Here is a 26,624-nt window from a genome sequence, read left to right as displayed (position 1 = left end):
CTCTTCTCTCTTTCACTTTCCTTCCTTTTACTCTTTTTCTTTTTACCCTCTGATTTCTCCTTCTCTCTTATTTTCCTTCTTTTCTTTCCCTCCACCAGAGGCACTCCTTGGCAATGTGCTGTAGCGGGAGACAGAAAGTGGGTCAGTGGGTCAGCTCAGGCAACAGGCTCAGGCTGGCTGCGCTCTGGGTGTAACTTGAGTCCTATTTCTCCCACAGAGCAAGTCAGCACTCTCCAGCTAAGATTACCAACAATAGATTCTCTGCACAGGATCAATGAAATTCATCCTAACTTACTTTATCAAGGTTTGTTCAAAACTAAAATGCCAATTTAATACAATTGAACTTAAATAAGCTAATTTTGAGACATGGTTTGGAAAAGTCTTAGTTTAGTCTTGCGCTAACTGAATCGATTTTATGCAGGTTAGAGTCACTCCAGATGAAATTAAGCTTTAAATCAAACCTAGGTGGAGACAGGTTTATTATCAGATTAATGCTGGCTGTCACTGAAAACACATGGCTTGTTTAGACTGCGAAGATAAATCAGCAATACCAGCCAGAGCCAACATATTGACATCATTTTGATAAAAATGTATATTCACAATTACAACAAAAATACTGCGAAGATAATTTTAATGCTGTAGACTATGCTTGCATTATTGTCAGAGGGGAGTCTGAACTGCCTTCACTCAATCTCCTGGTTATTTTAATGTTTCTGGAATTGAGCACGTGACTTACATCTGACTTCATAGTTTAGAATTACTGTTTTAGATTACGGCCCAGTTTAATTTATACCCTGTCTGGAAAACCTGCATGAAAACATCAGAATTTAGTTATTTGTACAAAAACGCAGGTATACCAGAGTGCTGCGTCTACACACTACTGCTCTGATATAGAAACTAACTCTGTGACACTGCTGAGGATGAGAGTGTGCTTCCTCTGCAGTAGGCCTGGGCGATATGCCCTATAAATAATATTGCAATATTTTTAGGCTATATTGCGATACAAAATATATATCTCGATATTTTGAAATCTTCTCTAAAACACTTCATAAATGCTTGATTTAAGCCTTTGATGCATACAATCACACCAGTATGATGATTCTAGTAGTACCTGTAACATACGTCTGCATTAAAGGTTCACTATGTAGAATTGTGAAGCAATTTACATGTATGTTTTTTTATTGCCAATGACTGAACAGGTAGTAATGTAACATAAAAAAAAAAACACAACAACTACTCAACTAAAATGGTGCTATCCAACTAGAAACACCCTAACGAGACAGCTAGCTGCCTCTTTCAGCCACTACACGTTTCACAACCAAACACGCTCCCAAGTACACACAGCTAAAACAACATTATTTCCCCAACAAAGGAGCAGAAAACAAGCAGAACATAGCTTACCCCTTTTGTTTTTCCTGTTGGTAGTCCAAAGGTCGTAATAAGCACACATTTCACAACAAAACCACAGCGCGTTGTTCCCCAGCCACAGCTCATTGCTGCCCGGACTCAGCATGTTGCTCCCCGTCCACAGCAAGTTGCTCCCCGGCCACAGCTCACTGAGCCTACTGATGTTTAGTAAACACAGTTGGTAAAAAAAAAGTTGTTGGTTTGCGGATCTGGTTCGGGCGGTTGATTAACACACATTTGTGCGGGTTGGGCGGTGCGGATCGGCTCCCACTGGTCAGCGGCCACAGTGTAGCAGGAGCCTCTGTGTGTGTGTGTTTGTGTGTGTGTGAGCGGGCGCACGTACGTACAGCAGGCAGGGGGAGGGGCTGACTGACTGGGAGTGAGAGATGCTTTGCTGAAAGACGGTGCAAAACGCAACGTTGGAGATCTTTTATGTAATTATGACAAGTGTAAGTGAGGAAAAAGACATCACCTGCAATAGTCTCATGCCGTGAGCACGAACACCAGGATGTTGACTGCAGCTTATTTAACGGCCACAGATGTCACTAATGAGAAGGAATTTCTGATTCTTACATACAGATCCTTTAAAACATGCTTGTTTACTGTATATTTATTAGTGGTTTCTATTGGAACAATTTTAGACTTTCATGCAAAAAAGCGTTAAATCACATCCAAATTAAAATTAACAAAACACTATTTATTCAAACCAGGCAATTGCACACAAAGGCTTTTAACAGCTGTTGAATGAAAATAAATAATCGTATAATTTAGGCCTACACACTATGGCCTACTTCTCAGAGACCCTTAACAGAAACAGAGCTCAAAGCAACACAAAGTGCATTCAACAAGAAACCCCAGGAAAGACATTTCAAAACAACATATACCAAAGTGCACTTTTTGCGTGTGATGTTTGTGACAACAGGTCATTTAGAAAACGGTAAAATAAAAATAGCAGTGTGTGAACCAGAGAGGCAGAGGTCCAGGCTGTCATTGTGACAAACCGCTCTGCAGAACAATAACAGTCACATCACAGGATAGGAGTATGAGTGTGTGTGTGTTTACTGTGTGTGTGTGTGTGTGTGTGTGTGTGTTAGTTTCTATGACACTAACTGGGGTTAGGGTCTTAAGTGATGTAGTGTGTTACTGTGGCCGTTATTTCTTTCTATTTTGGACTTTTTTTGTCATATGGGATTGATTTGGCAAATGAAGAAGCCAGAGTCGTTGGCTTCTGGGCTGGTTGCCTTGGCGTTTTATTTGCTGTGGGAGGTGGAGATGCGGACATGCAGAGTTTCAGGCCTTCTTTTCGTAGTGGATGGCATTTCAAATGGTGAAACAAATTTGTGGTACTGCTGCCTTTTGTGGCATTCTGGCTTTGCTGCATATTTTGCAGATAACTGTTGTTTGTTCAACATCTTCCTTGTGATACCTAAAACACTGCCATATGATGGACCCACTGCTGTTTCTTCTCAGAACTAGTTCGTCAGCCTCCATCTTCTATTACCGTTTCCAAACTCAACACATAAACTCGCTTCGGCGTTTACACTTCTTTTGCTCTCTCCAGGCTCTTTCGCTGTTCCCTACAGATACAAAAACACACGCTTCACCTATACGTCACACACTCACCCAGGAGAGTGGTGTGGATGGGCAGGGCAGTGTGTGTGACGTATTGTGTATGTGAGTTTTTTTTTTCATTTTTGTGTCTGTGAGAGGGAGAGAGTCATAGGAGAGAGTGATAGAAGGTAAATGCCAAAGTAAGTTTCATGCTGGCGGCAGTTATGTGACAGTTTGTACTCAATGTTAGCGATATAGTCATTTCCTACATTACACATAGAACAAGCCGTGACACATCGAGTATATTCGATATATCGCCCACCCGTTATTCTCAGTATGTGTTGTAAACATTGACAGAATTCATAAATAGTCTAATGTTTGGCAACACTGGGTCAGATGTGACTGCAATGAAAGGAGGAATCAGAGTACTTTGTCATTAGGACTGTGGCATTACATGTATAATTGTATTACTGGAATAATAAACCCAACCCATCTTAGCAGAAATGAAGCTGCAATTTGGTTACTTCACTGTGCCAGTGTTTTTAATCATTGTATAGTTCTGTGCAAAAGTTTTGGCACCCCTAGGATATGAAACATAAAACACAATATTTTCAGCAAACATTAATACATAGTTACTAAGGGTGTAATGGTACACAAAATTCATGGTTCAGTATGTACCTCAGGTTAGGGGTCATAGTTCAGCACGATATTGGTACAAAAAGAAACGTAGAAAATAACATTTTGGTCTTTTATTTTGAAAAATGTGAACGTCCAACAATGGCTCATTGGTTGTAACTATTACTGAAACAGTTCAGTTGTGCTGCAGTGGAAAAAGAAAACAACCTGTCTGTTTCTTGCAGGGAGTCAGGACACCTGCTGGCAGCTGTTTTATGATAATTTATGGTCTAACTATATATAAAGTAGTTGAAATTAAACTATTTTGACAGTAATTGTTTGGGTCATGGAGCGTATTCTTTGCATGACTGCGTGTACCTAACTGTAACATCTGTACCATGACGGGATGAATACACGTACTGTTACTCTCCTAATAGTTCCTTTTTATGCAATAAATTGAAAAAAATAAAAACATTATTTTGGCACCATGTGCCAAAGTTTGGGCACCCTACAAAGTCGGAACTAAAGTCCTTTCAGCTTCAGCTTCAGCTTTTTTTTTTACAGACAGTGTGATGTTGGCGTCCAGTATTTGCTGGTATTCAGTGGAATTTTAGCATTCTTCCTGCAACCTGTGCCTCTGGCTGCAACTCAACCCCAAAGCATGATTGATCCATCTCCACGGTTAACAGTTGGCAATGTGTTCTTTTCATGAAATGCTGCTCCTTTTTTCTCCAAACATACATTTGCTGATTGTAGCCAAAGAGTTCTGTTTTAACTTCTTCAGTCACTTGTTTTCAAAACGCATCAGGCTTCTGTAGATGTTTTGTTACATACTTCTGACATTGGATTTTATAATGAGGACGTAGGTCAGGTTTTCTTCTACTGACTCTTCTCAAAGGTCTTGTTTGTGCGAGCATGTGGAATGTTGCACCATCACTTCTGAGTCTGCAGAATCTTCCTGCAGGTTTTTTGCAGTCAAATGGAGGGTCTTGATTTGCCTTTCTGACCAGCATACAAGCAGTTCTCTCCGAGAGTTTTCTGTGTCTTCCAGATCTCATCTTGACCTCCACAGTTCCCCTAAACTGCCATCTCTTCATTACATTTCACACTGTGGAAACTGCAAACTGACAACACTTTGATATATATTCTTGTAGCCTTCTTCTGCATTATGGGTGTCAATAACTTTCATTTTCAGTCTTACACAGCTGCCTATAGGAACCCATAGTTGCTGAGTGTTCGCACAAGGTCTGAAAAGTCAGTTAGGGATGTCAGTTTCAGTTCATTTTGCTTTGACAGACTGACACCCATTAACTGGCAACTAAGCGGTTAATTTTTAAGAGAAGTTGTGATGTAGCTTTCATTTGTGAGAGCTGTCCAGCAGTCGGCGGTCAGAGCTAGCTTGACTTTTAGCTCATCCTTCTTCTCCTCAAAGTATTTTTCAATGCGTTTAGTCAAGTGGCTCTCGATGGCATAACGTATTAGGGCTCGAGTAATGAATATAAATAATAATACAAATATAAGGTGACCCTGATTGTGAGTTAACCCCCCTCCCCCCTTTTCCAACAGCTATTTTTGGAAAAATAACATTAGTTTTTGAATATAACTTACATTAAAGTATAATAACATATTCACAAACACTCCTATCAGGCTCTTGGAAGTGGTCAAAAATAATTTTCTCCAGCAGTTATAAGACTGCCTGTCTGTCTTTTTGAGCTCCTTATCATCTGTCACAGTGGTATTTGGCAGCTTGACATATTCCATTTCTGCAGTAGAGACGTCGGAAGACACTTTGGACTCGTTTTCACTCGTCATGAATTTATTTCCCCCAAACTTTTGTATACAACTGTATGCTTCACATTCAACTCTTACCATTAAATACATGATACACACATGATTTGTCATATTAATTTCTTCTTGGGGCATCTCTGTTTGCCTTGATTTCAAAATTTGAAATTTGTATTTTAAAAATGCTGACATTATAAATGGTTATAGTTTATTAACATTAATAGCAAAATGATTGTGGAAATCATGACGTAGATGCAGACAGCGGTGGGTAGACTCTTACTTCTTAACAATACTGTTATGGTCAGTTAATTGCCTGTTTCTCTGTTGTCAGGATAAACACCATGATGCTGCTCATGAAATCATCGAGACCATTCGGTAAGTGATCTTTCTGCCCTCTGACTCAACTCTTGTAAACTCCCACATGAACACAGACAGCGAGTGACTGTGTCATGTACATTATATCATGACAGTTTTATGTGTGTGTTTTCTAGGTGGGTGTGTGAGGAGATCCCAGACCTCAAACTGGCAATGGAAAACTATGTTCTCATTGACTACGACACCAAGAGGTGAGCCTTGGGTCACATCAAAATCTACATGTGTCAGAAATGATAAAACAATTTTTTAATGTCACAATTGACATCATTTTGAAGTAGTTTCATTGTGACACCAAGATGACGATTGTTCCTGTGAAGTCAACAAAGTAGTTATTGTTTGATTTTGAACTTTTATTTTTATCTTGTACAAAATTATGGTATTCATTTTGTGTCTTTGTTTTTTCACAGTTTTGAGAGTATGCAGAGACTTTGTGACAAGTACAACAGGGCCATCGACAGCATTCACCAGCTGGTGGGTCCATATGTGTGAAGAGTTTTTATTGTTGTATAGGTGACATGAATGTGACAACATAAGCCACTAAATGTGGAGTGTTTCTTTTGACTCTTTACCATGCATGACCTAACCAGCACAAGAATAATGTCCAGTACATATAATTGATCATCTTCAGGTTCTAGTTATAAACTGATATGTTTTAGGGTCAGTACTCTCTAGTCCATATCTGTGTCCAAACTTGCCTTTTTATTGATTTATAAATGTTCAGGTTAAAAAATCTGCCTCTGCATTCTGCATCACTCATTGGAACAAATGCTGATACATATTCATCTTTGAAGGGCCAACATGGCAAGGTCATTATGTCTTGATTGGAGTGTGTTTGTATGTGAATAAATATAGAGTATAATCCCATTTTACAGTGGAAGGGGACCACCCAGCCCATGAAGCTGAATAAGCGTCCTTCCAACGGGCTGCTGAGACACATCCTACAGCAGGTGTACAACCACTCAGTGACTGACCCTGAGAAGCTGAACAACTATGAGCCCTTTTCCCCTGAGGTGTACGGAGAGACCTCTTTCGACCTGGTCGCTCAGATCATCGACGAGATGGAAATGATGGAGGATGACACTTTTGTAGACCTTGGCAGTGGTTAGTGTGCTACTGTTCTGGGAGGTTGAGGGTGACAGAGAGATTCATCTGACACTCCTTTTACACAGAACGAGATCTGTCATACAAAGCCAAATGGCGCTGAGTTGGAAAAAAGTTTCTTGCCAGTTTATCTCCAGACCTGTCAAATGTCTTGTTAACGGGTCAGTAGTACACTAATAGTGTAGTGGAAACAGTTTTTGTTAAACAAACGTACCTGATGTCAAGTTATATAAAAGGTCATTAGATTGACAGCGATGGTGTCTTTGTCTGTTTGGTATAAAACATATATGAAAGAGGAACCTCATTAATTTTTTATTGTTTCTGATTTGTAGGAGTGGGGCAGGTAGTGCTGCAGGTTGCAGCAGCGACCAATTGTAAACACTACTATGGTGTAGAGAAAGCAGACATTCCAGCTACCTATGCAGAGGTAACTACTTAAATATCTCACAGGACCAGAGGGATACTCCAGAAAGCAAAGAAAAGCGAGACTCTGGTCACATTTAGACCAACAATATCTTTGTTTAACTCGCTTATCCTACTTTCTCGAGCAGCCTCTGAGGACATGCTGAGCTGATTGTTTTTTTTTTACTCGTTTGGTTTTGTGTTTTGTTTTTTTTAATTTACTTTTATTGTCAATTGTTTGGAAAGTTATATGTATTTTCTTTCTTTCAGACCATGGATAAAGAGTTTAAAAAGTGGATGAAATGGTATGGGAAGAAACATGGGGAGTACACAGTAAGTTTACTCTCAGTTTAGTATTTACTCTGAGTAACATTTAGGTGTTCTGCAGATCCACAAGTACTCAGGATTGTCTGTTTCTCTTTACTTTTTAGCTGGAGAGAGGTGATTTTCTGTCTGAAGAATGGAAAGAAAGGATTGCCAACACAAGGTAGTATATCAAACCAGGTCGCAGTGACAGTCTGAAAGACACATTTGCCGTTTATTTCCAATAAGACCATTTATAAGCTGAATTTATACACAGAAAGACCAGAAAATAGAAACCTCGTAATACATTCCAATAATATTTGAACTAAGAAAGTTCCAGTCCTGTAATAAATGCTACAGCTATGAAACTTATTATTTTTAAGTGTTCTGTGAAACAAGGTGTTTCTAATATTTAGTTACTCTGTAGAACAGTCGATGTATGAAATGTGTGTATTTCTCTGTCAAAACTTGACTTATAGTGTAATGTTTTTTTTTAATGCCTGCCCAAGATCTAAACTGCTTCTATCTTTGTCTGTTTTCCAGTATTATTTTTGTGAATAACTTTGCCTTTGGTCCAGAAGTAGATCACCAGCTGAAGGAGCGCTTTGCCAACATGAAGGAAGGTTAGTCATTTTTGCTCTTTGTGGTCACAACTTCGAGATTATAACCATAGAAACGCACACACACACATTTTAAAGATCAAATAAGCCTCCACTTTGAGGAGAAGAAGGATGAGCTAAAAGTCAAATAAGCCTGACTATCAAATGGAAAACATACATGTATTGATTGATTATTGGTGTACTTTAATGACATTAATCAGGGATACAACGCCAATGCCTTTCTACTTATACTGTACATAACATTATCGTTTGACTAAAGAGATAATTTAGGAATCTAAGGAACAAAACATTACACATTTATCTCTTTAGCTCGAGACTTCTTGGTCCAAAAAGAGCTATGACACTTCTTCTTTCTTGCCACATGCCAAATCCCTCCTGAAAATGTTTCGGATTAAACATCATTTTAAAACATTAATCAAAGGGATTATACTTTAACTATGCTGGAAGGTAGTTTTATATGTAAATTAATGTAGTTTAGTTTTTTTACTGTAATCTATGCAGTGTTTAATGTTATTTTAAATGTCACTGCTTAACGTGAACGTCAGAGCAGCTGGTTGATGAGCTGCAACCAATTGAGGGATTTTATGAGGCCTTGGGAGTGAATTGATCAAAGGTTAAAGGTCATATAAGGCTTTGAAATAATAGCAGGTGCTAATAGCCTTTTCTTATGACAACAGACCTTTTCTCTCGTGTAGAAAACATCAAGGCCTTGTGCTGGTAGCACTGGGAGTGACACCTGGGTTCACTAGAAATAATCATTTATTCAGCTGTTCACATAAGTGATTAAAACAACAATGGATAATGGTATCCAGTAGCGACTGTGTCAACTCTTGGCACTTGATCTTTGACCTCACAGCCACACTAAGCCACTTAGCTACAGGTTGTCAGTACTAAATGTGACCATGTGATTAATGTGTCTGTGGATCTTTTTGGGAAGTAATTGTGTTTGTTGTATTTGCTTTATGTAGTGAGGTGTAGCAATTATTGTTTGTGTCCACTGTGCAGCATTTTAAATTACAGAAAAACAATACTTTTTATGGTGTCTGTTGTTTTTTTGTTTTTTTTATTTCCAGGTGGGAAAATAGTATCCTCCAAACCTTTTGCACCTTTAAATTTTAGAATAAACAGTCGAAACTTGAGTGGTAAGAACCTGATTTTTATCTCTCACCCTTTCATTGATTTGTATTTGTCCTGTATAGATTTTGAAATGCAGCGCCATGATTATCCTCTCTTGTCCTGCAGATATTGGCACAATAATGCGTGTGGTGGAGCTTTCTCCACTAAGGGGCTCAGTGTCCTGGACTGGAAAGCCAGTTTCCTACTACCTGCATACCATTGACCGCACCATAGTAAGCTCTGAAGCTTTTTTTAACACTCTATCTTGGCAAAACAAGATAAAAACAAACAAACCAAAAGACAAAAAGCTGAACCAGCACAAACAATTTATACATTGGAGACAAACAGTAACCTAAACTCGTGAGATAGGCTACCATAATAACAGCCGATATTGTTTTAATGAGTTGTCAGTCTCAGGAGTAAGCAAACACAGAGGGTTACACAGGGTAACACAAGTGCATCAGATAACAGTGATATGTGTGTCACTCTGGTAATTGGTTGAAGTAATCCCTGGTTAACAGGGCGGGAATCTTTGGGAATCTCACAATTCATTTCAATTCCGATTCTTGAGTGTCTGATTCGATTCAGAATCAATTCTCGATTCAAAACAGATTCTTGATTGAATGAATAGAAAAGGGAGCACAATTTTCAATCTCTTGCTCCAGTATACTGTGTGTCAAACCATTCACTGGTATCCTTATTCCACTGAAATACAATATGAAACATATTGAAACAATGAAGCATATGAAACAATATGCAATGAAGATTAATGGTCCGCAGCCTTTTTATTTAAAAAATTAACTGCATTAATTGATGAATTAATTCATTTGAAAGCGTCTCCTGCCTGTATGAGAATAATAATATGAGGGGAGGCGGAGTGCTCCCCTGTGTTATTAATGTCATGTCTGTGGAGAGCAGCCTCTCTGTTGCACTGTTAGCTCTAGTGCTGCTACTGACCGACTTGTTGTGTGTTACCACCTGAAGTAGATGTGGCTGCTCTCACCTCTCCTGATTTTGTTGCAATTTGTACCTGAGAACTTGCTAAAATGGTACCACAGTAGATGAGTTTATGCCTCAGTAGGTATTTTGCTGTATTGTTTGTACCTTTTAGGGAAATGGATTTTGATTGTTAAGCAAGTGTACGTGAGGAAAGGCAAGTCAACTTCAACCAACTAGCTCTGAACAAAGGTCACCGATCGAAAGCTGTGTGTCAGTAAAATGAGTCAGTAAAATGAGTCAGTAAACTGACTCACAATCCAAAAACATCACAGATACTAAACTACTAAACAGAACTAAACAAACTTGCCAAACATTGTCACGTCACTGTTTATATTTATGCGTTTAAATAATTTATTTATAAGCTTAAAATCTGAATGTATCTGGTCAATAGTTGCCTCTGGTTGTGCTTTGAACTAGTATTGTCAGTCCGTTGTGTTTTGCTTGTAGAAAAAGTAAAAGCCTTGGTAAAAAATGTGTCAGCATTAAATGAGCAAAATCACTGATTGAGTCAGCAACGTTGACTGTATTTCACAAACAGCTCACAGGGTTCAAAATGTCAACCGCGCGGTCTTGTTCAGGACATTGTTTGCTTTAAAAAAAAGCCTCATGCTCTAAATATGTTTTAAATATAACAAGTTATATTGATAGCAGAGTTCAGTAGAATAAGAAATTACATTTCCTTTCATTATGACTGGACACCTACATTTATTAAATCATGTTATAGCCAAAAATGTGGAATCAACATCTTTTCAAGGTTGACTTAAACACCATGACTTGACCAACTTGGGTGGAATGTAAACATTTGTAAAGGCAATGAAACAAACATTTTCTGGGAAATTAAAAGTTCCTTTGGTCTATTAAGAGTGACGTCTAATATCTACATTTTCTTTGTCCTGTTTTTCAGCTTGAAAACTATTTTGCTAGTCTCAAAAATCCTAAACTCAGGGTAAGTCTTCATCTTCTTCATCAGTGTATTGACAATGTCATTGTACTCACTGAAATTTCTGTATCAAACCCTTAAAATGATTCATCCTATGTCAGGAGGAGCAAGAGGCAGCTAGGCGACGTCAACAGAAGGATACAAAGGACAGTAAAAGCAATAGCACCACACCCACAAAACCTAAAGAACAAAACAAGGTAGGTTATACACCGATTAACCAGACTTTATGTAGGAAGCAAGTCAAGCTCTCTGTGCTCTGTGCATGAATGTATATGTGTGTTTGTCTATGTGTATTACAGCAGGACTCCTGTGGGGAGGAGGAGCGTCCTAGCTTGGTGACAGTGGTCAAGCCCTCTGCCAAACCCCGAAGAGCCCGACTCTTGTCCAAAGGTCGCAAGCTGAACAACAAGAAGCGTGGTCGACCCAAGAAAGCTGCCCCGGCCGCTGAGAAGAAAAACAAGAAGAATCAGAGCGCGTTGGATTTGCTGCACGCCAAGACTCTTTCTGCGGCACCCCCTCAGGGTCAGAGGACACGCACATGCACACAATATGCAAATCCATCTCACTTTAAACTGCCTCATATTACAGAAAATAATCATATCCTCTTGATATCAACACTATATGGCTTAGAAAACTTAATTGTAAATATGCTTTTTGTATGTACAGATGCATACCGGCCACCTCAGAGTCCCTTCTACCAGCTACCTCCCAAGGTCCAGCACTATCCCTCTAGTCAACTGCTGCTGAGCCCAACTCCTCCTGGTCTGCAACAACTGCTAGGTGAGCTGATGAAGAGTCAGTCTGTTTTAGCTGTCATGCTCAAAGTTGTTGTTCAAGTCATACACATTATACCTGTGTATCTATTAAACAAGGTTATTGGATTCTGTTTCATTAAAACTGATGGTTAGGCATGTAACACTCAACTTTAAAGAGATCGAAGACTTTTCAATCTTTTTGGTATCTGAGGTCCTCTACCAACAACCGGACTTAAAAAGTTTTCTGTGTTTTTGTCTTTTTGCTCATTCTGTGTCTCCAACACACACCTTTTTCACAGATAACATCAAAGTTCAATACCTCCAGTTTATGGCCTACATGAAGACTCCTCAGTACCGCACCAACCTGCAGCAGCTTTTAGAGCAGGAGAAGGTAATTAGTAACGCCCCTGCAGACATTTCTGATTTCCATTGCTAAGACGTAGTATTAAGTGGTATGTTTCAAGCACATTTAAGCTGGCATCTTTGTTAATGATGCAACTGTCGGTTTCTGTCCATCCTCTTACCTGTATTCCTGCTTTCCTCTCTGTCTCCAGCAAAAACACAGGGACCTGTCAGGTCAGGCGGAGCAGCTTCACTCTGTGTGTCAATCTCACAAGGACAAGATCAAAGGTCTCTTTCAGACCAAACTTGATGAGGTGAGAACTGCTACTTTATTGCCATCCAGATCACAGCTGTAAAGGCACAGTCAACAACATAACTATAAAACCTTTTTTATATTAACATCCAGAAAATGCATCACTTTTATTCTACTTATTCATTTATTTATTTTATTCCATCTAATCTCATGTATCATCTATGCTTCTGAAGTTATTTTTATTTTGAATTAAACTGAGGATACACAGAAATCATAACTTATTTGACTTACCAAATACAGTTTGATGTTTGACAGAGAACCTATCCCATTTCATTTGTATCTCATTTGCAAATGAACAGATAGTTCATAGATGCTTTGTCGTGTAGGCTACTGACTTTTCATGCAGTATCATATTGTAGTTTGCTTGTCCTCACAGGTTAATTTAACACTAAGCTCCTCTAGTTGAAAGTTTCAAGTCTGTTGCACCTGAGACCACATCCAGCATCACTGTTGGGTGCACTCTGTTGAAACTTGTAACCGCACCCAACAGTGATGTCATAGTGTGTTATTTATCCTTAATACAGCAGGGTGGGAACGTAAATCACTTGTAGTTTGCAAAGATAAGATTTAAGACACTTAATTTTCTGTGTTTGTGTTTGTGTGTGTGTGTGGTCAGCTTGGAGTGAAAGCCCTGACTGTGGAGGACCTGCTGCAGGCCCAAAAGGAAATATCAGCTCACAATCGTCAGCTGAAAGAGCAGACTAAGCAGCTTGAGAGAGACATGGCCTTGCTGAGAGACCACAGCCTGTTACTGGTGAGACCCCAGTGCTGCTGTGTTCTTATGACCTCCACCATGGTGGTTGATGTACTAGTTTAGCTCTAGTTTATACTATACAGGTTGGAAGTTAAAAGCTAATATTAAATGGTTTCACTTTGTTATATCATCCTCCGTTTGGCAATGAAAAGCAAATAAATAACAGCAAATGTGCTCTGTGTGTTGTGTTCCAGCTAAAGTCTCGATGTGAGGAGCTGAAGCTAGATTGGGGTTCTTTGTGTCTTGAGAGTCTGTTGAAGGAGAAGCAGGCCCTACGCAGACAGATCTCTGAGAAACAGAGACACTGCTTGGAGTTGCAGGTACTTAGTCCACCTCAGTTTAATTTCCAAATGCTTGCATCTCTCTCCCACCTCTTTTATGTTCCTAAATACTTCTGTGTTCTGTGGCCTCTACCTCTATCCTGCCTTCCCCTTTCGTCCATGAAACAGACTCTTCACAGATATTTGAACAAATTAGCCCGATCACTTAAATTATGAGTAAAATACAGCTTTCAGGAAAAAAAATATGAATAAAATACAGCTTTCAGGAAGATTTCATGAAATGCTGTCATAACATTTTCCACCAAGAGTGCAAATAAATACATATGTCTTGTTTTCTCAGACATTTCAGCGTTGTTGTAGGATGCCTGTTTTACTGTGTAACGGCTCCCCCTGGTGTCTGTAGATCAGCATTGTGGAGTTGGAGAAAAGTCAAAGACAGCAGGAGCTTCTTCATCTCAAATCCTACAGCCCCTGTGAGGGTTCCCCATACAGAAAGAGCCTGGAATCGCGCTCTTCCACAGACTTGGACTCCTCTAAGCTTGGCCTGTCCTCAGCCCCAGCTCTCAATGGTGTAAGCCCAGAGTTGTCTATCAATGGCACCAGCTCACCCTGTTTTGACCGGGCTAACACGAAGGGGGACCTTCTTTCCCGCTATCTGCCCATCTCTCCTGACCATGAGATCATACCTGCCACCCCTGATGCCCGGCAGAGGCAGCAAAGCTCCTCCCACGCTCTTCCTGACTACACACGCTTCTCCCCTGCCAAAATTGCCTTGCGGAGGCACCTTAACCAGGATCCCACGGCCTCTGCCCACTTAAAAGGTCCGGGGCTGGCCATACACAGGTTGGTAGGCTCTAAAAGCTCCCAATTTCCAATAATGAATCTATTTTAGTTTAATGGGCTCAAGGTGTTTTTGTTTGTTTTTCAGGGGGGAAATGGGTGGCATTAACTCTCCGCTTGGAGGCAAACAGAGCTGCCCCTCTCCCAATGCATCCGAAGCCCAGAATTTTCCTAAAGGTTCTGAGAGGGTAAATGTTTATCTTTCTTTTTGTCTTGCACTTTGTTGTGGGATTTCTGTAATAATAAGAACGGATTCACAGAGAGCAAGTCTGTCCTCCGAGTTTTAATCACACGCGTATGCATACAGACTCAGTGCCTGTGGTAGACAAAGATTTCCAAACACAGTCATACTCAGGCCGTATTCAGACCAAATCAGACGTTGCGGCTCACCCCCGCAGGGTTGAGTGGAGGTGTGTGGGGGTGTGGGCGTGTTTATTTGTGCTCTAGAACGTGACCACTGTGAAACAATCAAAATAACGTTTTATTGATCTGATTTACCAGCTTCCTCGCTTCCGTCGCTCCCTCTCTTCATTCACTCTAGCTCGCTCAACCACAACTGTTCTCTCTCTCTCTCTCTTTTTCTCTCACCTTTTTAAAACGAGTCAGGAAGCCGACAGTAAAGTCTAATTTCACTTTTAACGCTATCAAATGAGGAGAAATGTCCTCCTCTCTTCCTAGTAACATTTTTGTCCTCCCTCATGGCAGAGTTTTACAGCTCTGATCAGTCTGATCGTAGGCTATGATTGGCCAGGCCGGTGCGGCACCGCTGCGGCCAAAACCCTGCAGCCTAAACACACTACCTCCATTCAAATGAGTGGGAGGACTGATTTGGTCTGAATACGGCCATATAGTGGTAGCCACGTCTGTCACAGAGCACTCTGTCACCCTTATAATATTCAACCTTGACAAGTAATTGGTACAACAGTTGCCCCTCTGTTCATTACATATCAGTGTTTCTTTCCTGGAGGAGTTCTTCCTCCACTTCGCTTCTGATACATTTCTACACTTTCTCACACAAGAGTTATTGTCAAAGCTGCTTCTTCCAGTTAACATCCTTATCTCCTTATTTGGTTTTCTTCCCTTCTAAGATAGATAAATATAAATATATTTATTTGGGGGGCATTTTTAACCTCAGAGACCCACGGGGGCATCTGTGCCCTCGGCCAACATTACTGTCTTTCAAAGGCTGTAGCGGGCTCAGTTTTTTTAGAGTTAAGATATTGGTATCATGTGAAACTAGATGACCTAAGGCATCCATAAATTTTGGTGAGGGAAAAACTGGCATGGCCATTTTCAAAGGGGTCCCGTGACCTCTCACCTCTCAAGTTATCTGAATGAAAATAGGTATTATGGGTACTCGCGAGTCTCCCCTTTACAGACACGCCCACTTCATGCTAATCCCATGCAGTTTTTGGCAAAAACCATGCAGTATAAATGTGTTATTTTCACCTTTTCTAAAAATGGTGTATTTGAATATTTCTGCATACTGGGGTCCCTAAACAGTCTTGGAATTGGAAATGATTGGAAAGCTGAGACTCTTGTGGATTCGATGAGCCCAACTGTATTCATGTGTGATGATGTTAGTCCCCACCGTAGCCATTTCATTGTAGTGAGACCATTTTTTAAAACTTGACCTCACTGTATAAAATGACCTATTGTGACCTCTAGGATAATCACAACCTCATGAAACTATACAAGCACAAACTAGAGACTGAGGGCATTCATTCATTTTTATGGTTTATTCGGCATGCATCTTAACCAGTGGGATACTGGGGAGCGTGCCGGTACTTTGGCAATCTTGCTACCCTCTGACACGCCACTTTAGCCTTGCCTTTCTAAACAGTTAACAGTTAGCACTTTCTCTATTCACACTCCCAAAGACTCAAATATCTTTGGCCACACACATTCCATGAACCTTGTGTTACACTGATACTTTAGTATGTAATCAGGCTAATGTCCTCTCAGTAAAAGGTTACATGATAAGATTCAGAATGATCAAACATGGTGGAAATTTAACTATTATAAAATATAAACCAAAATAGTGCATGTGCAGTAACTATATTCAAACGTGTGCAATTAAGATATTCAAACTTGATTATATATGTACAGTATGTGTAATTTCCCTTAAAACTTGCAGTGTCGGTATGTGTGTAAGCACACAGGTTACATAGATCTACTGTATCTTCCTAACAGTTTTTACACAGGTATTTTCCCTTTGCTCATATAGGGTGGTAAGGAGAAGAGTCCATCTGTTCAGGGTGACAGCAGCATTACAAGCCTTCCAATTAGTATTCCTCTGAGCACTGTCCACCCAAGTAAACTACCAGTAAGCATCCCACTGGCCAGCGTGGTGCTTCCCAGTCGTGCTGAGAGACTGGTGAGTGTGTTTGTTACTATCTGCCATATGATTGTTTGATGGTTTTTGCAGCTGTCTGTAGCACCATACAGGAAGTGAAGTAGGCGTTCAGCATTGTGTCCAAGGACACATTTATTAGGGCATGAGGCTTTTGATGTATTGTTCAAGTTACAGTTAAAATCTCTGACCTCTGACAGGACTGTCTAGTCTTAGTCTAGGCCACCTGCTGCAGATGTAATGTTCACTTGTGAAAAGTAAGATTGGTGTGTACACATTAAGATGCACATGTTAGAGTGATGTTAGATTAACTGCTCTTGTTTCACCTGGATTATTACAACATATTTTGTGATTTTTGATTTCACACTATGATATGTTCTGTGTGTTCATAATTTCAGAGAAGTACTCCGAGTCCTGTGTCTCAGACAGGTCAGACCAATGGTAAGGATTTTCCATCCACGATTTAATGTATTTTTCACTATATTTTATTTACACGCAACACAGTTACTGCAAAGTGCTTTACAGCACACACAGAAAAACAGAACAACAGTACGGAGACAAACAAAAGAAAACAGAGTGACAATAATAATAGCAATAATAAATGCACAAGTTCACACAACATTGAGACAACACACAGCGACAGATGCGTCAGAACATATACTGTACCTGAGCCGGTCAGGTAAGGCGCAGTTAAAGGCCAATGAGTAAAAGTGTGCTTTTAGTTGACTCTTGTAGAAAGCAAAAAATGTATGATGGGAGGAAGAGAATTCAATGTATTATTACTATATCCATAATATCACCTGGTATTTATGTTTTAGTTATGACTAATTAAGTGCATTGATTGTGTCTTATATTTGAATTCTGGTCTTACTGTGCATCTTTATCCTTATCCTTCTCTTTAGGATATTCATCAAGCTCAGGGCTGATGAATGGAGGTCTCCACCCCGAGGACCACAATGGGGCTTCTTCATCGTCTCCTCCACACACCAATACTCCTCTGACAGGACCAATGGGCCGAGGGGGTCCCATCCAGAGCCCCCCACTCAGCACTGGAGGGGTTCTCCAGTATGCAGATGGACCCCCAAGGATTCTTCCAGAAGACGGACAGGAACATCATGGGGCAGACTCCGATACGGAGCTTCAGGACAGTGAACTGCGGAGGAGAATCTTTTTCTCTTCTTCCTCCTCTTCCTCTTCATCTTCCTCTTCGTCAGGCAGTGGAGGAAGTGCGGCCGGAGGCTCACGCCTCCACCATCACACTGGCAACTCAGCCAAGCAGGGATACCACAGTAACCATGGAAACCACCACCACCACCAGTCCCCCGGCACACAGCACACTCACACACCAACACATACATTGTCATCACACTCCTCTCACAGCCTCGGCTCTCAAGAAGGGCGGAAGCGGGGGAGAAGGAAACGCAGCTCTACAGGGGCTGTGACGGCCAGCGGATCCCCAAAGAGGAGGTCATTCCCCGGGCTCAGCTCCAACAACCACTCCTCCGGATCGCCACTAAACATTAACTCCATGGTAAGTCACCAAAAGCAACCTGATATGATAATATACTTATTTTGTAAGTGTCAGTTTATTGTGATTCTATAAGCAATTTGTAATTCATGACAACTGGACTAACAGTTGATTGATACTTTATCAATGATAGTCAATATTACAAGTACAAATTTTAGAAAGAGGTGGAGCGTAAATAGAGTTTTAAGTGCTAGTTCATATACAATTTTTAAATAATCAGACTTACGCTGTCACTGATGTATGTTTGGTGCATTTACACCTGTATCTCTCTATGGATGTGTTCATTTAGATTGCTCTTTGATTATTCAAGACAACTTTTTGTTGTCATTTGGGTGTAATCTGCATGTCCTTTGTCCCAACAGGTGAACAACATCAACCAGCCTCTGGAGATCTCTGCTATCTCTTCCCCAGAGCAATCAAGCCGCAGCCCCAGTGGGCCGGACCTGGACCAACCTCCCATCTTGAAGAGAGAGCGCCCCCTGGAGCTCAATGGCACAGGTCGATACTCCTCAGCCCCCAGCTCTGACGATGAGGACTCAGGATACCCTGCTGACAGCTCCAGTTCAAGGTAATATTTTTTATGTAATATGAAGATAAGTTGTTGAGCTGTCCTTGTTGTAAGATTACTTTGATGGCCTTTTTTTATGAAGCTTTCTTGGTTGAGTTGCTAAGTAACCAGGTGGCTCATCACAATGTTTTTCTTTGTTTATTTTAATCAAAAACCAGTGATAAAAGTATGACCTCATGCCACTCGTCATTGCATTTGTTTTCATTGTTGTTCTTTTTTCCTAGAATTGAAAGAAAAATTGCCACTATATCCTTGGAGAGCAGAGATGGACCCAGTAGACTAGGGGATAGTGAAAGAGGTAAGAAAAGAAAATGCTTTAGCTAAAATAAAAAGTATATTTTTGCACTTCTGTTACTTAATGCAAATTCTTCTTCTCTCTTGGTCCACTAGGCAGGAAATCTGGTAGCAGCAGTGGCAACAGCACAGGTAGTGAGGCCTCGTCTTCCTCCTCCTTGTCCTCTAACAGCAAATGGAAATCCACCTTTTCACCCATATCCGACCCGAAGCAACCCAACTCAGACCTGAGACAGGGGGGCTCTCCATTTGGCATGGGGGGGTCGAGTCGGGGCACGGACTCAGATTCTGATCACAAACAACACCATCAGCAGGTGAGGAAAGGAAGTGATGGAGAGTCGTCCAGCTACATGACCCCCAACCCCTTCCTGAGTCAAGATGCAGGGACCCGTGGTGGAGGCGGCAGCGGTAGCGGAGGAGCCCAGGGAGGCAGTGGTTCAGACCAACGCCAGGCCCTCCAGAAGCAGAAAGCCCCTCGCGATTGGGACCTGAAGGCCAGCAGCAGTCTGGCGAGTCAGAATCTCTTCATTTCTGCAGCTGCCAGCAACGGAGCAGGCATCCTGAGTGGGAAGGTCGGAGGCAGTGCTGTAGCAGTTTCCTCAACCACAGGATCATCTGTGGGTCAGTACCTGGGGTCTCAGTTCCCACTTGGAGGGACCTCAGTCTTGCAGTCCTTGTTCGGGGCCCCGACTGGCGGCTCCACGGTGAGTGGGACCCCACGGCTCGTCAACGGACACTCCGCCCTGGGAAGCTTCTCCAGTGCCGGGCTGGCAGGGGGAGCGGCTGGAGGTGAGCATCACTGATGACAAACTGATCTGGTCTTTCCTGCTCAATGTGAATTCTTATCTCAGACTCAGGTTCGTTGAACAGTCAGAGTGAGGTCTTAGCCTGGGGTGATGTTTATATAAAGAAAAAGTACAAGTTTTAGGGAATGGGCCTGCTGATCGCCAGGTAAGTGGAGGCCCAATGCTGCTGTCTCTCTGTCTGCCTCACTGACAGTTTGACCGACTGACCGACTCTGTGTGCTGCCTCGCTTTGACATGGACTGGCTGCTTGAGTGCTGCAGTTGGAAACACCCTTGGAAAATGCTGCAATTTAGAATTTATGTTTAACTAAAATATAGACAATAGAAAAATAAAAAAAATGGACTTGATTTGGCATCTGTTTTTAGCCATGAATTTATATGACTATCGGATTATTTTTATGTAGCTCACATTGTTCCTTTTGTCATTTTCTGTGGGTGTATCTGTTGGAGTTGTATGTCAGAGTCATTTCACTTGCAAGCAAAAATAATTCCAGAAATCAAAATTTTCTGTGGTTAAAAAAAAACTCCTGTTTTAGTGCAATTTTTAAATTGGTTAAACTGATTTGGTTTAGTCTGGCTACAGTCACAGTGGACTGACTCTGTTTGCTTTCTGTGTGCTTGTCTAAGACTTGCTTGGCGCTATGCACAACCTGGCTCAGTCCTTGCTTCTCTCTTTGTCCCCCTCCTTCTCGCTCTCTTTGCCACTTTTACCTGCTCTCCACTCTCTCGCCCTCCCCCTCCCTCCATTTCTGCTGTATGATTTGCAGGTATATTTCACCACGTGGTTCCCTCAGTCTCCTCCCATCAGTTTGGGGCAACGCTGCCCACCTCTGGAGGCCTCAGCTCTCTGCTCAGTCTCTCCTCCTCTTCCTCTTCCTCCTCCCAAACCCAGCAGCACACCACTCCCCAACCAGCCTCCACGCGCCTGGCCTCCGTGTCCTCACCTCTCCCCCTCTCCCTGTCACAGGCCCAGCACAGCCGCACCCAGTCGGTCCTGCACAGCCCTTCTCCTCCCACGCTCTCCCTGCCCCCTCCACCGCCCCTGCACAGCGCCCCCTCCTCGTCAGCAACCACGCACTCTGACGCCCTGCCATCCTCTCGATCAGATTCCCTCCACTCCTCCCGTCTGTCCCACTCCTCTCTCCACCATCAGAGAGCGCAGTCATCCCTCTCTCTCTCCATCTCCTCCTCCACCTCTGCCTCCTCTGCTCCTGTCTCTGCCGCTGCCGCTGCTACCGCCTCCCTCTCTTCCTCCTCTCTGTCAACCTCCTCCTCGTCTCGTCCATTCGCAGTGCACTACTCCCCTCGGCTGCCCCCTCCACCACCGGGCAGCAGCTCTGGTGGTGGCGGGAGCATGTGGAGGACTCAGGGCATGCATGGCACCTACACCACCTCCCAGCTCCCCAGCTCCCGACCTAGATAGGGTTTGGGGGTGAGGGAAAGGGGTGGGGGTGGAGAGGGGAAGGGCGAAGGGCAATCAGAGGGTGAAGAGGGGGAGAGAATGAGAGAGAGAGAGAGAGAGACTGGTAGGGAGTGAGAGAGACAGGATACCTGTTTTCCCTGTGCTCCCACAAGCTGTTGTTCTGATCGAACAAGGTAAGACGACTCTTGGGTTTAAGATTAAAACTACAAAGACGACAAGTTGGGATTGTAAAAGTGACAGGATTTAATACAGTTTTGGCTTATTAGTTGTTGCTTTTTTTTGCAGTGTTTAATGTATTAGCCATATAATCACGCATGGTGTCTTTTTCTCTCTTATTTGATCTTTCAGGTAATTGCTGAAAACTACCTCAACATTGAATAAACTATGCAAATGTCCAGGTGTGGACCAAGGCACTCTCCTCACTCACTGGTGCTTCAAAACGTCTGCACTACCCAACCGCCTCCAAGACCGGCTTCTATACTGGGATCTCTGACACACACGTACATACACACACACACACGCACACACACACACAGTCTCTCACACACACACACACACTAACCACCACCACTATGATCACCTTGAGCAGAATTCAAAGGCACTGGTCATGTTTATGTGTCGAGTTCTTTTGGTTAAAAAAAATGTTGGTTTGAAGATTTTACAATATGGAAGTCAGTACTGGCTGCTGTCCAGCACTGAATGAACTGAATTATCAAAATGTCTGGTTTAACATTGAGGTGCTCTATTGTATGATCGTGTATCATTTTTGTCGTAGTTACTATTATAGCAATTGTTTTTAATGATTTAATGTAACATTTAACAACAGATTGAAGCACACAGTCCACCTTTTTTGAGCTGAATCTCATCAGGTGTCACGTTCCCTCCAAAGTTTCACGTCATGAGCGCTTGTGTGTGCACACTCAAACACAAACACAAACTCAAACACAAACACACACACACTCACAGAGACCAGTTCATTGAACTCTGCTCAGATATCATGCAGCTCTTTCCTCTCTGCATGTTTGCTCTCTTATCTGTTTTCTTCCTTCAGTTGAATTCAGCATTTGTTACAACATATTGGACTATGAAACAAGATGAGGAACTTAATATTTTGGTCTAACTTCACACTGGATAGTAAGATACAGTTACTCATGTAGCAGAAGATATACACGTCCAGGCTGGTTAGTTGACACCCCTGTTATGTTGATGGTTTGCTATATTTTTTTATTTAAGACGATTAAAAACTTGGGTTATTCACTGTTAATTCCCATTAATTAAAAGAAAAGTGGTACAAAAATCTGCTTTTCTCTAATTTAGCTAGTTCTGGATGCTCTTGACTCACAAAACTAATATCTCCTTTGCTTCTAACTGGAGCAAAACAAAGTTCACATTCTGAGTAATGAAAATAAATCCTGATGTGTGGTGTGGTTCAGTGTTTGTCTTCCAATATCAGACATCAACGTCAATGAAATCTTCTCTGTTTACTTCAAATAATATCTTTTTGGTCTTTTGTGATAATAATCAGGCATATTTCACATGCAACATCTAAATGAATGAACTGAAGAATGAAGAATATGGAAGAACATAAGTGTACGTTTTGCAAATTTCAGCCTAATTTTGAAACTGTGTTGAATTAGCAACATTTCATGGGGTGCCAATAGTGAGCAGAGCTGAATACATTTAAATAAATTTTTTAAAAAACACCCGATGACTTCACTTAATGAGATGGTGCTCTGTGTGGACATTGTTAGCCACTCTCTGGTAGAGATCCACTGTTGTCAGAGAGTTTTGGCAACACTGTTGTTAAAGTTTAGTGAAGCTGAATCCAGGTATGAAACAATTCTAGTAAAACCACAGAAGATCTGAACTAATTTCTGTATTTATTAATAGCGTTTTCTTTGTCTATCAATTTGGTAAATCGCACTACTTTGTGGGACCGCAGCAGAAGTATTCTTAAAGCAGGAATTTTAAACTCTTCTTAAGCTAATCTTAGTATATTTATCTCTGCTGTTGGAAAATGCAGGTGTAAGCAAATGTTAAGGACATAAATATGGACACATGTATGTGGAATAATACTGCAGTTAACACACACGCACACACACAAGCATGCAAATCCTCACACACTGGGAAAACCTATTTACCATAACCACAACAAACTACTGGACTCGTTTCACACCTTTTTGTTTGCTTTTTATTGTGTAATTTTTTTTGTAAACAATGTTTGTACTGTGAATGTGATTCATTCTCCGACTGTATAGTTGTGTATAATATTTATGCCGTCAGTCTCCATTTGCCTTGGTATTTGTTTTTCTCCTCTTTTTTTTTTTTTTTTTTTTAAATCCTGAAATGTGTTGACATTGTAGAATGCAATAGTGTGTGTACTTGACTCACAGTCTGAAAACAATGGTGCTAAATTTGGACTGTGCCTGATCTTATTTATTCTATAGTGAAAACATCAAAAACAAATCGAATACTTGGTGCTGTACACAGGGACATTTGTAAAGCCTTTTTTTGGCATTTCCTTTCTCATATTTAATATGCTATTGTCTGGTTCTTTGAATGCCAAGTGTACAACGGCAGACACCACCTTTCGATAAAAAACTACTCTGCAACAGGCGGCTCAGACTCCGAGTAAACAGGTTCAAGGGCCTCTGTTAATGTTTCTCACTCAGCAGTTTGAAACCGTCAGCACGCTTTGCTCTCCAAGGCGAGCTGCTTACCTGGGCAGTTTGTTAGTGAACAAGACACACTGTTTTTGTACATAAGTTTGTTTTTCCTTGTATGTCTCTCCATCATAAACTGAAAGATATATAAAATATGTATCTATATACAGTCTATATATATGAACATATATATATATATAAATATATATATATATATAAGTGAATAGGGGTGTTTTGGTGCTGGCATTGTGACCCTTAAATTCAACCTGTTAAACAGGAGGCTTGAAGCCAAGGAGAGCGAAGCTTTGCCACCACAGGACCTTAACAGATGGCGCCAAACACAGCAGCACCTGTATACTTGTGATATATATACACACACACACACACACACACACACACTCACACACATACACACACGACAGAACTAGAAACTCAGAAGCTGTGTGTAGCTAACACTCACACGTACAGAGGTGTTGTGGCAGCGAACACAACTAGATTCCAGCACTAGAACTGTTATCACTTTAATTATTTTCTTTCTTTTTACCAACACAGATTCTGCAGGAAAAAATGGTGCTTCTGTTCCAAACGATGGCAATTTAGATACAAACTAAGTCTCTACTGGTGCATAAAAACTACGTGTCAACCTCTTACACACACACTGTCTGTCTTTGAATGTCTTACTTGACAAGGCCCTACCTTGTAATGTGAGCATATTGTGTAATTACAAGAGACAAGCTGATGTGAAACACTTGTGTTAGCGTGTGTGTAGCTTGCTTTGGGAGTGAGAGCAGCCAAGCTTCCTGTTTTTTCTGATAGTGGGAATACACTTAAGCTCAGTTTGTGCCTGTGCTTTTTTCCACTTGCCAGTGCATATCCAAGGGAAGATTAGACTAATAATAAAAGCTTTATAGTAAACTCCTGTCCTGCACACTCACTCAGTGAACAAGTGAAAAGAATTTGCTCATTTTAGAACGTAATTAGAGACGATAGCCAATTTGTTACCAGCACTGAGAGGTCTTTTGTAATTATCGTTGATGCTGTTTTGATTTTCTTGTTCTTGGTGTTTGATACAACTGCAGTTTCATGTTATGCTTTTAATTGTGTCTTCAGATTCCTGTCAGTTTTTAATACTACTAGTCAGACAGACAGCACGGTGATCTCCTTCACTTAAAACAAGGAAATTGCAGCTATTGATAAATACTACTCTTCTCCTGTTGTGCTGCAGGGTTTATGGTAGAATAATCTTCAACACAAGCTTGCCTGGTGGCTTTCTGGCGGTCCAGTCTAACCTGCAGAAGTTTTGATCATCTGGAGGGGGGCAGTGTGGTGTATGTGCAAGTGAGAATAATGAGGCCAATATTACATTCATTACGGATTTCAAACAGTTTTGTAGCTACTTGTATAATCAATCAAAGGGATAAGGTGCTGTTATTCAAGTCCTTTGGTGCATGAGCGTGATTTGAATTCAAAGCTTCCATGCAGTTCTCCAACATGCTCCATCTTGGTACATTATTGGTAGAGCTTTGCAGTCGAGGCTGTTTACTCTTAATCCTGCCAAGGGTCTCAACTCAGGAACTTCCCTGATTGCTTGAAATGGTGTAATGATGTTAATGAATTTTCATGAACTACTGCATGTCACAAATTTGTTTACCATCTTGTGGCATGATGAAGTCCCTTTCTAACCCAACTCAGGACCAGGACAACCCCCCAGTAAGTGTATTTAAAGGAAAATTGGTTCCCTCAGATGAATTCTCACTGTCACATACATCCAGCCCTCTCCAGTGAAAACCCAGCTCTGTAAAGCTTTATGAGTCGCTCCGATCTCGAGAAGCTGTGAAATGGCTACGACTTTCAGCATCTTCCTCATCTCGCAAATGCCTCTGTCTCGATTTGTGTCTCTTAAGAAGGAGGTTCAGTGTCCCCCTTGTTGGGATCCCTCCCGTTTACGTGGAGGGAAACCAACTCTGAAGGACACGTGTGTGACCTACAGTATGTACAGATATCTCTTGATCGGTGAAGCCAGGGCAGGTTTGAGGTGCAATAAACGGCAAACCTACTTTCCAAAAGGCCCTGGGTTTTCATGGGAAACTTGTTACTGTTCGGTGTTGGTGCTTTTATCCTAAGATGTTATAATGACAAATGGAATTAATGTTTTTTTCTGCATTTTATGATTATTAATAAAAATGTTTCATATAATATTTGAATTTATTTTGTTGTGTGTAGTGGCATTCATGTCTTTTTCCAGTCTCTTTGGATCAAGCAGACTATGCTGAGATTCACATATCATTTATGATTTCTTATTCAGGGGGGTGCACTTGTTTTTGTGCCAAAATGCCTGTGGAGTCTCTGAGAAAATCTCCCAACAAGCCTTGTTCTTCTGGGAAATTATCAGACTTTACTATGATTTTAAAAAGCACTTAAAAACGCACTAATTCTTCATTGTGCAGCCTTTCAACCTCTACTTGGAGCAATGTATGAAAATGTCCTCAAT

General features: G+C 41.2%; 1 protein-coding gene across 3 annotated transcripts in view; it reads left to right on the top strand.

Annotated features, from left to right (window-relative positions):
• Positions 1 to 26,337, top strand: part of dot1l (DOT1-like histone H3K79 methyltransferase) — a 29,906-nt gene extending 3,569 nt beyond the window's left edge. Inside the window, exons 2-29 of one of the 3 annotated variants that reach the window (XM_042416478.1) lie at positions 5,690 to 5,733; positions 5,850 to 5,924; positions 6,141 to 6,204; positions 6,606 to 6,834; positions 7,167 to 7,261; positions 7,507 to 7,569; positions 7,668 to 7,723; positions 8,083 to 8,162; positions 9,233 to 9,301; positions 9,402 to 9,508; positions 11,179 to 11,220; positions 11,316 to 11,411; positions 11,517 to 11,736; positions 11,881 to 11,994; positions 12,269 to 12,360; positions 12,524 to 12,625; positions 13,241 to 13,378; positions 13,573 to 13,698; positions 14,063 to 14,502; positions 14,588 to 14,687; positions 16,727 to 16,876; positions 17,251 to 17,293; positions 17,755 to 18,383; positions 18,743 to 18,948; positions 19,173 to 19,246; positions 19,339 to 20,031; positions 20,815 to 21,643; positions 21,819 to 26,337. In XM_042416478.1, the coding sequence (XP_042272412.1) occupies positions 5,690 to 5,733; positions 5,850 to 5,924; positions 6,141 to 6,204; positions 6,606 to 6,834; positions 7,167 to 7,261; positions 7,507 to 7,569; positions 7,668 to 7,723; positions 8,083 to 8,162; positions 9,233 to 9,301; positions 9,402 to 9,508; positions 11,179 to 11,220; positions 11,316 to 11,411; positions 11,517 to 11,736; positions 11,881 to 11,994; positions 12,269 to 12,360; positions 12,524 to 12,625; positions 13,241 to 13,378; positions 13,573 to 13,698; positions 14,063 to 14,502; positions 14,588 to 14,687; positions 16,727 to 16,876; positions 17,251 to 17,293; positions 17,755 to 18,383; positions 18,743 to 18,948; positions 19,173 to 19,246; positions 19,339 to 20,031; positions 20,815 to 21,470 (4,803 nt within the window). In that variant the 3' untranslated portion in view covers positions 21,471 to 21,643; positions 21,819 to 26,337. Of the gene's footprint in view, positions 1 to 5,689; positions 5,734 to 5,849; positions 5,925 to 6,140; positions 6,205 to 6,605; positions 6,835 to 7,166; positions 7,262 to 7,506; positions 7,570 to 7,667; positions 7,724 to 8,082; positions 8,163 to 9,232; positions 9,302 to 9,401; positions 9,509 to 11,178; positions 11,221 to 11,315; positions 11,412 to 11,513; positions 11,737 to 11,880; positions 11,995 to 12,268; positions 12,361 to 12,523; positions 12,626 to 13,240; positions 13,379 to 13,572; positions 13,699 to 14,062; positions 14,503 to 14,587; positions 14,688 to 16,726; positions 16,877 to 17,250; positions 17,294 to 17,754; positions 18,384 to 18,742; positions 18,949 to 19,172; positions 19,247 to 19,338; positions 20,032 to 20,814; positions 21,644 to 21,818 lie in introns of all 3 variants that reach the window. The other 2 variants (XM_042416477.1, XM_042416479.1) reach the window with 2 other exon arrangements.
• The last annotated feature ends 287 nt before the right edge of the window (positions 26,338 to 26,624 follow it).

The sequence above is a fragment of the Thunnus maccoyii genome, chromosome 7, assembly GCF_910596095.1.
Source record: "Thunnus maccoyii chromosome 7, fThuMac1.1, whole genome shotgun sequence".
NCBI classification, from domain to species: domain Eukaryota; kingdom Metazoa; phylum Chordata; class Actinopteri; order Scombriformes; family Scombridae; genus Thunnus; species Thunnus maccoyii.
The sequence above is the reverse complement of the archived record's forward strand: the minus strand, read 5'-3'. Positions and strand labels throughout refer to the sequence as shown.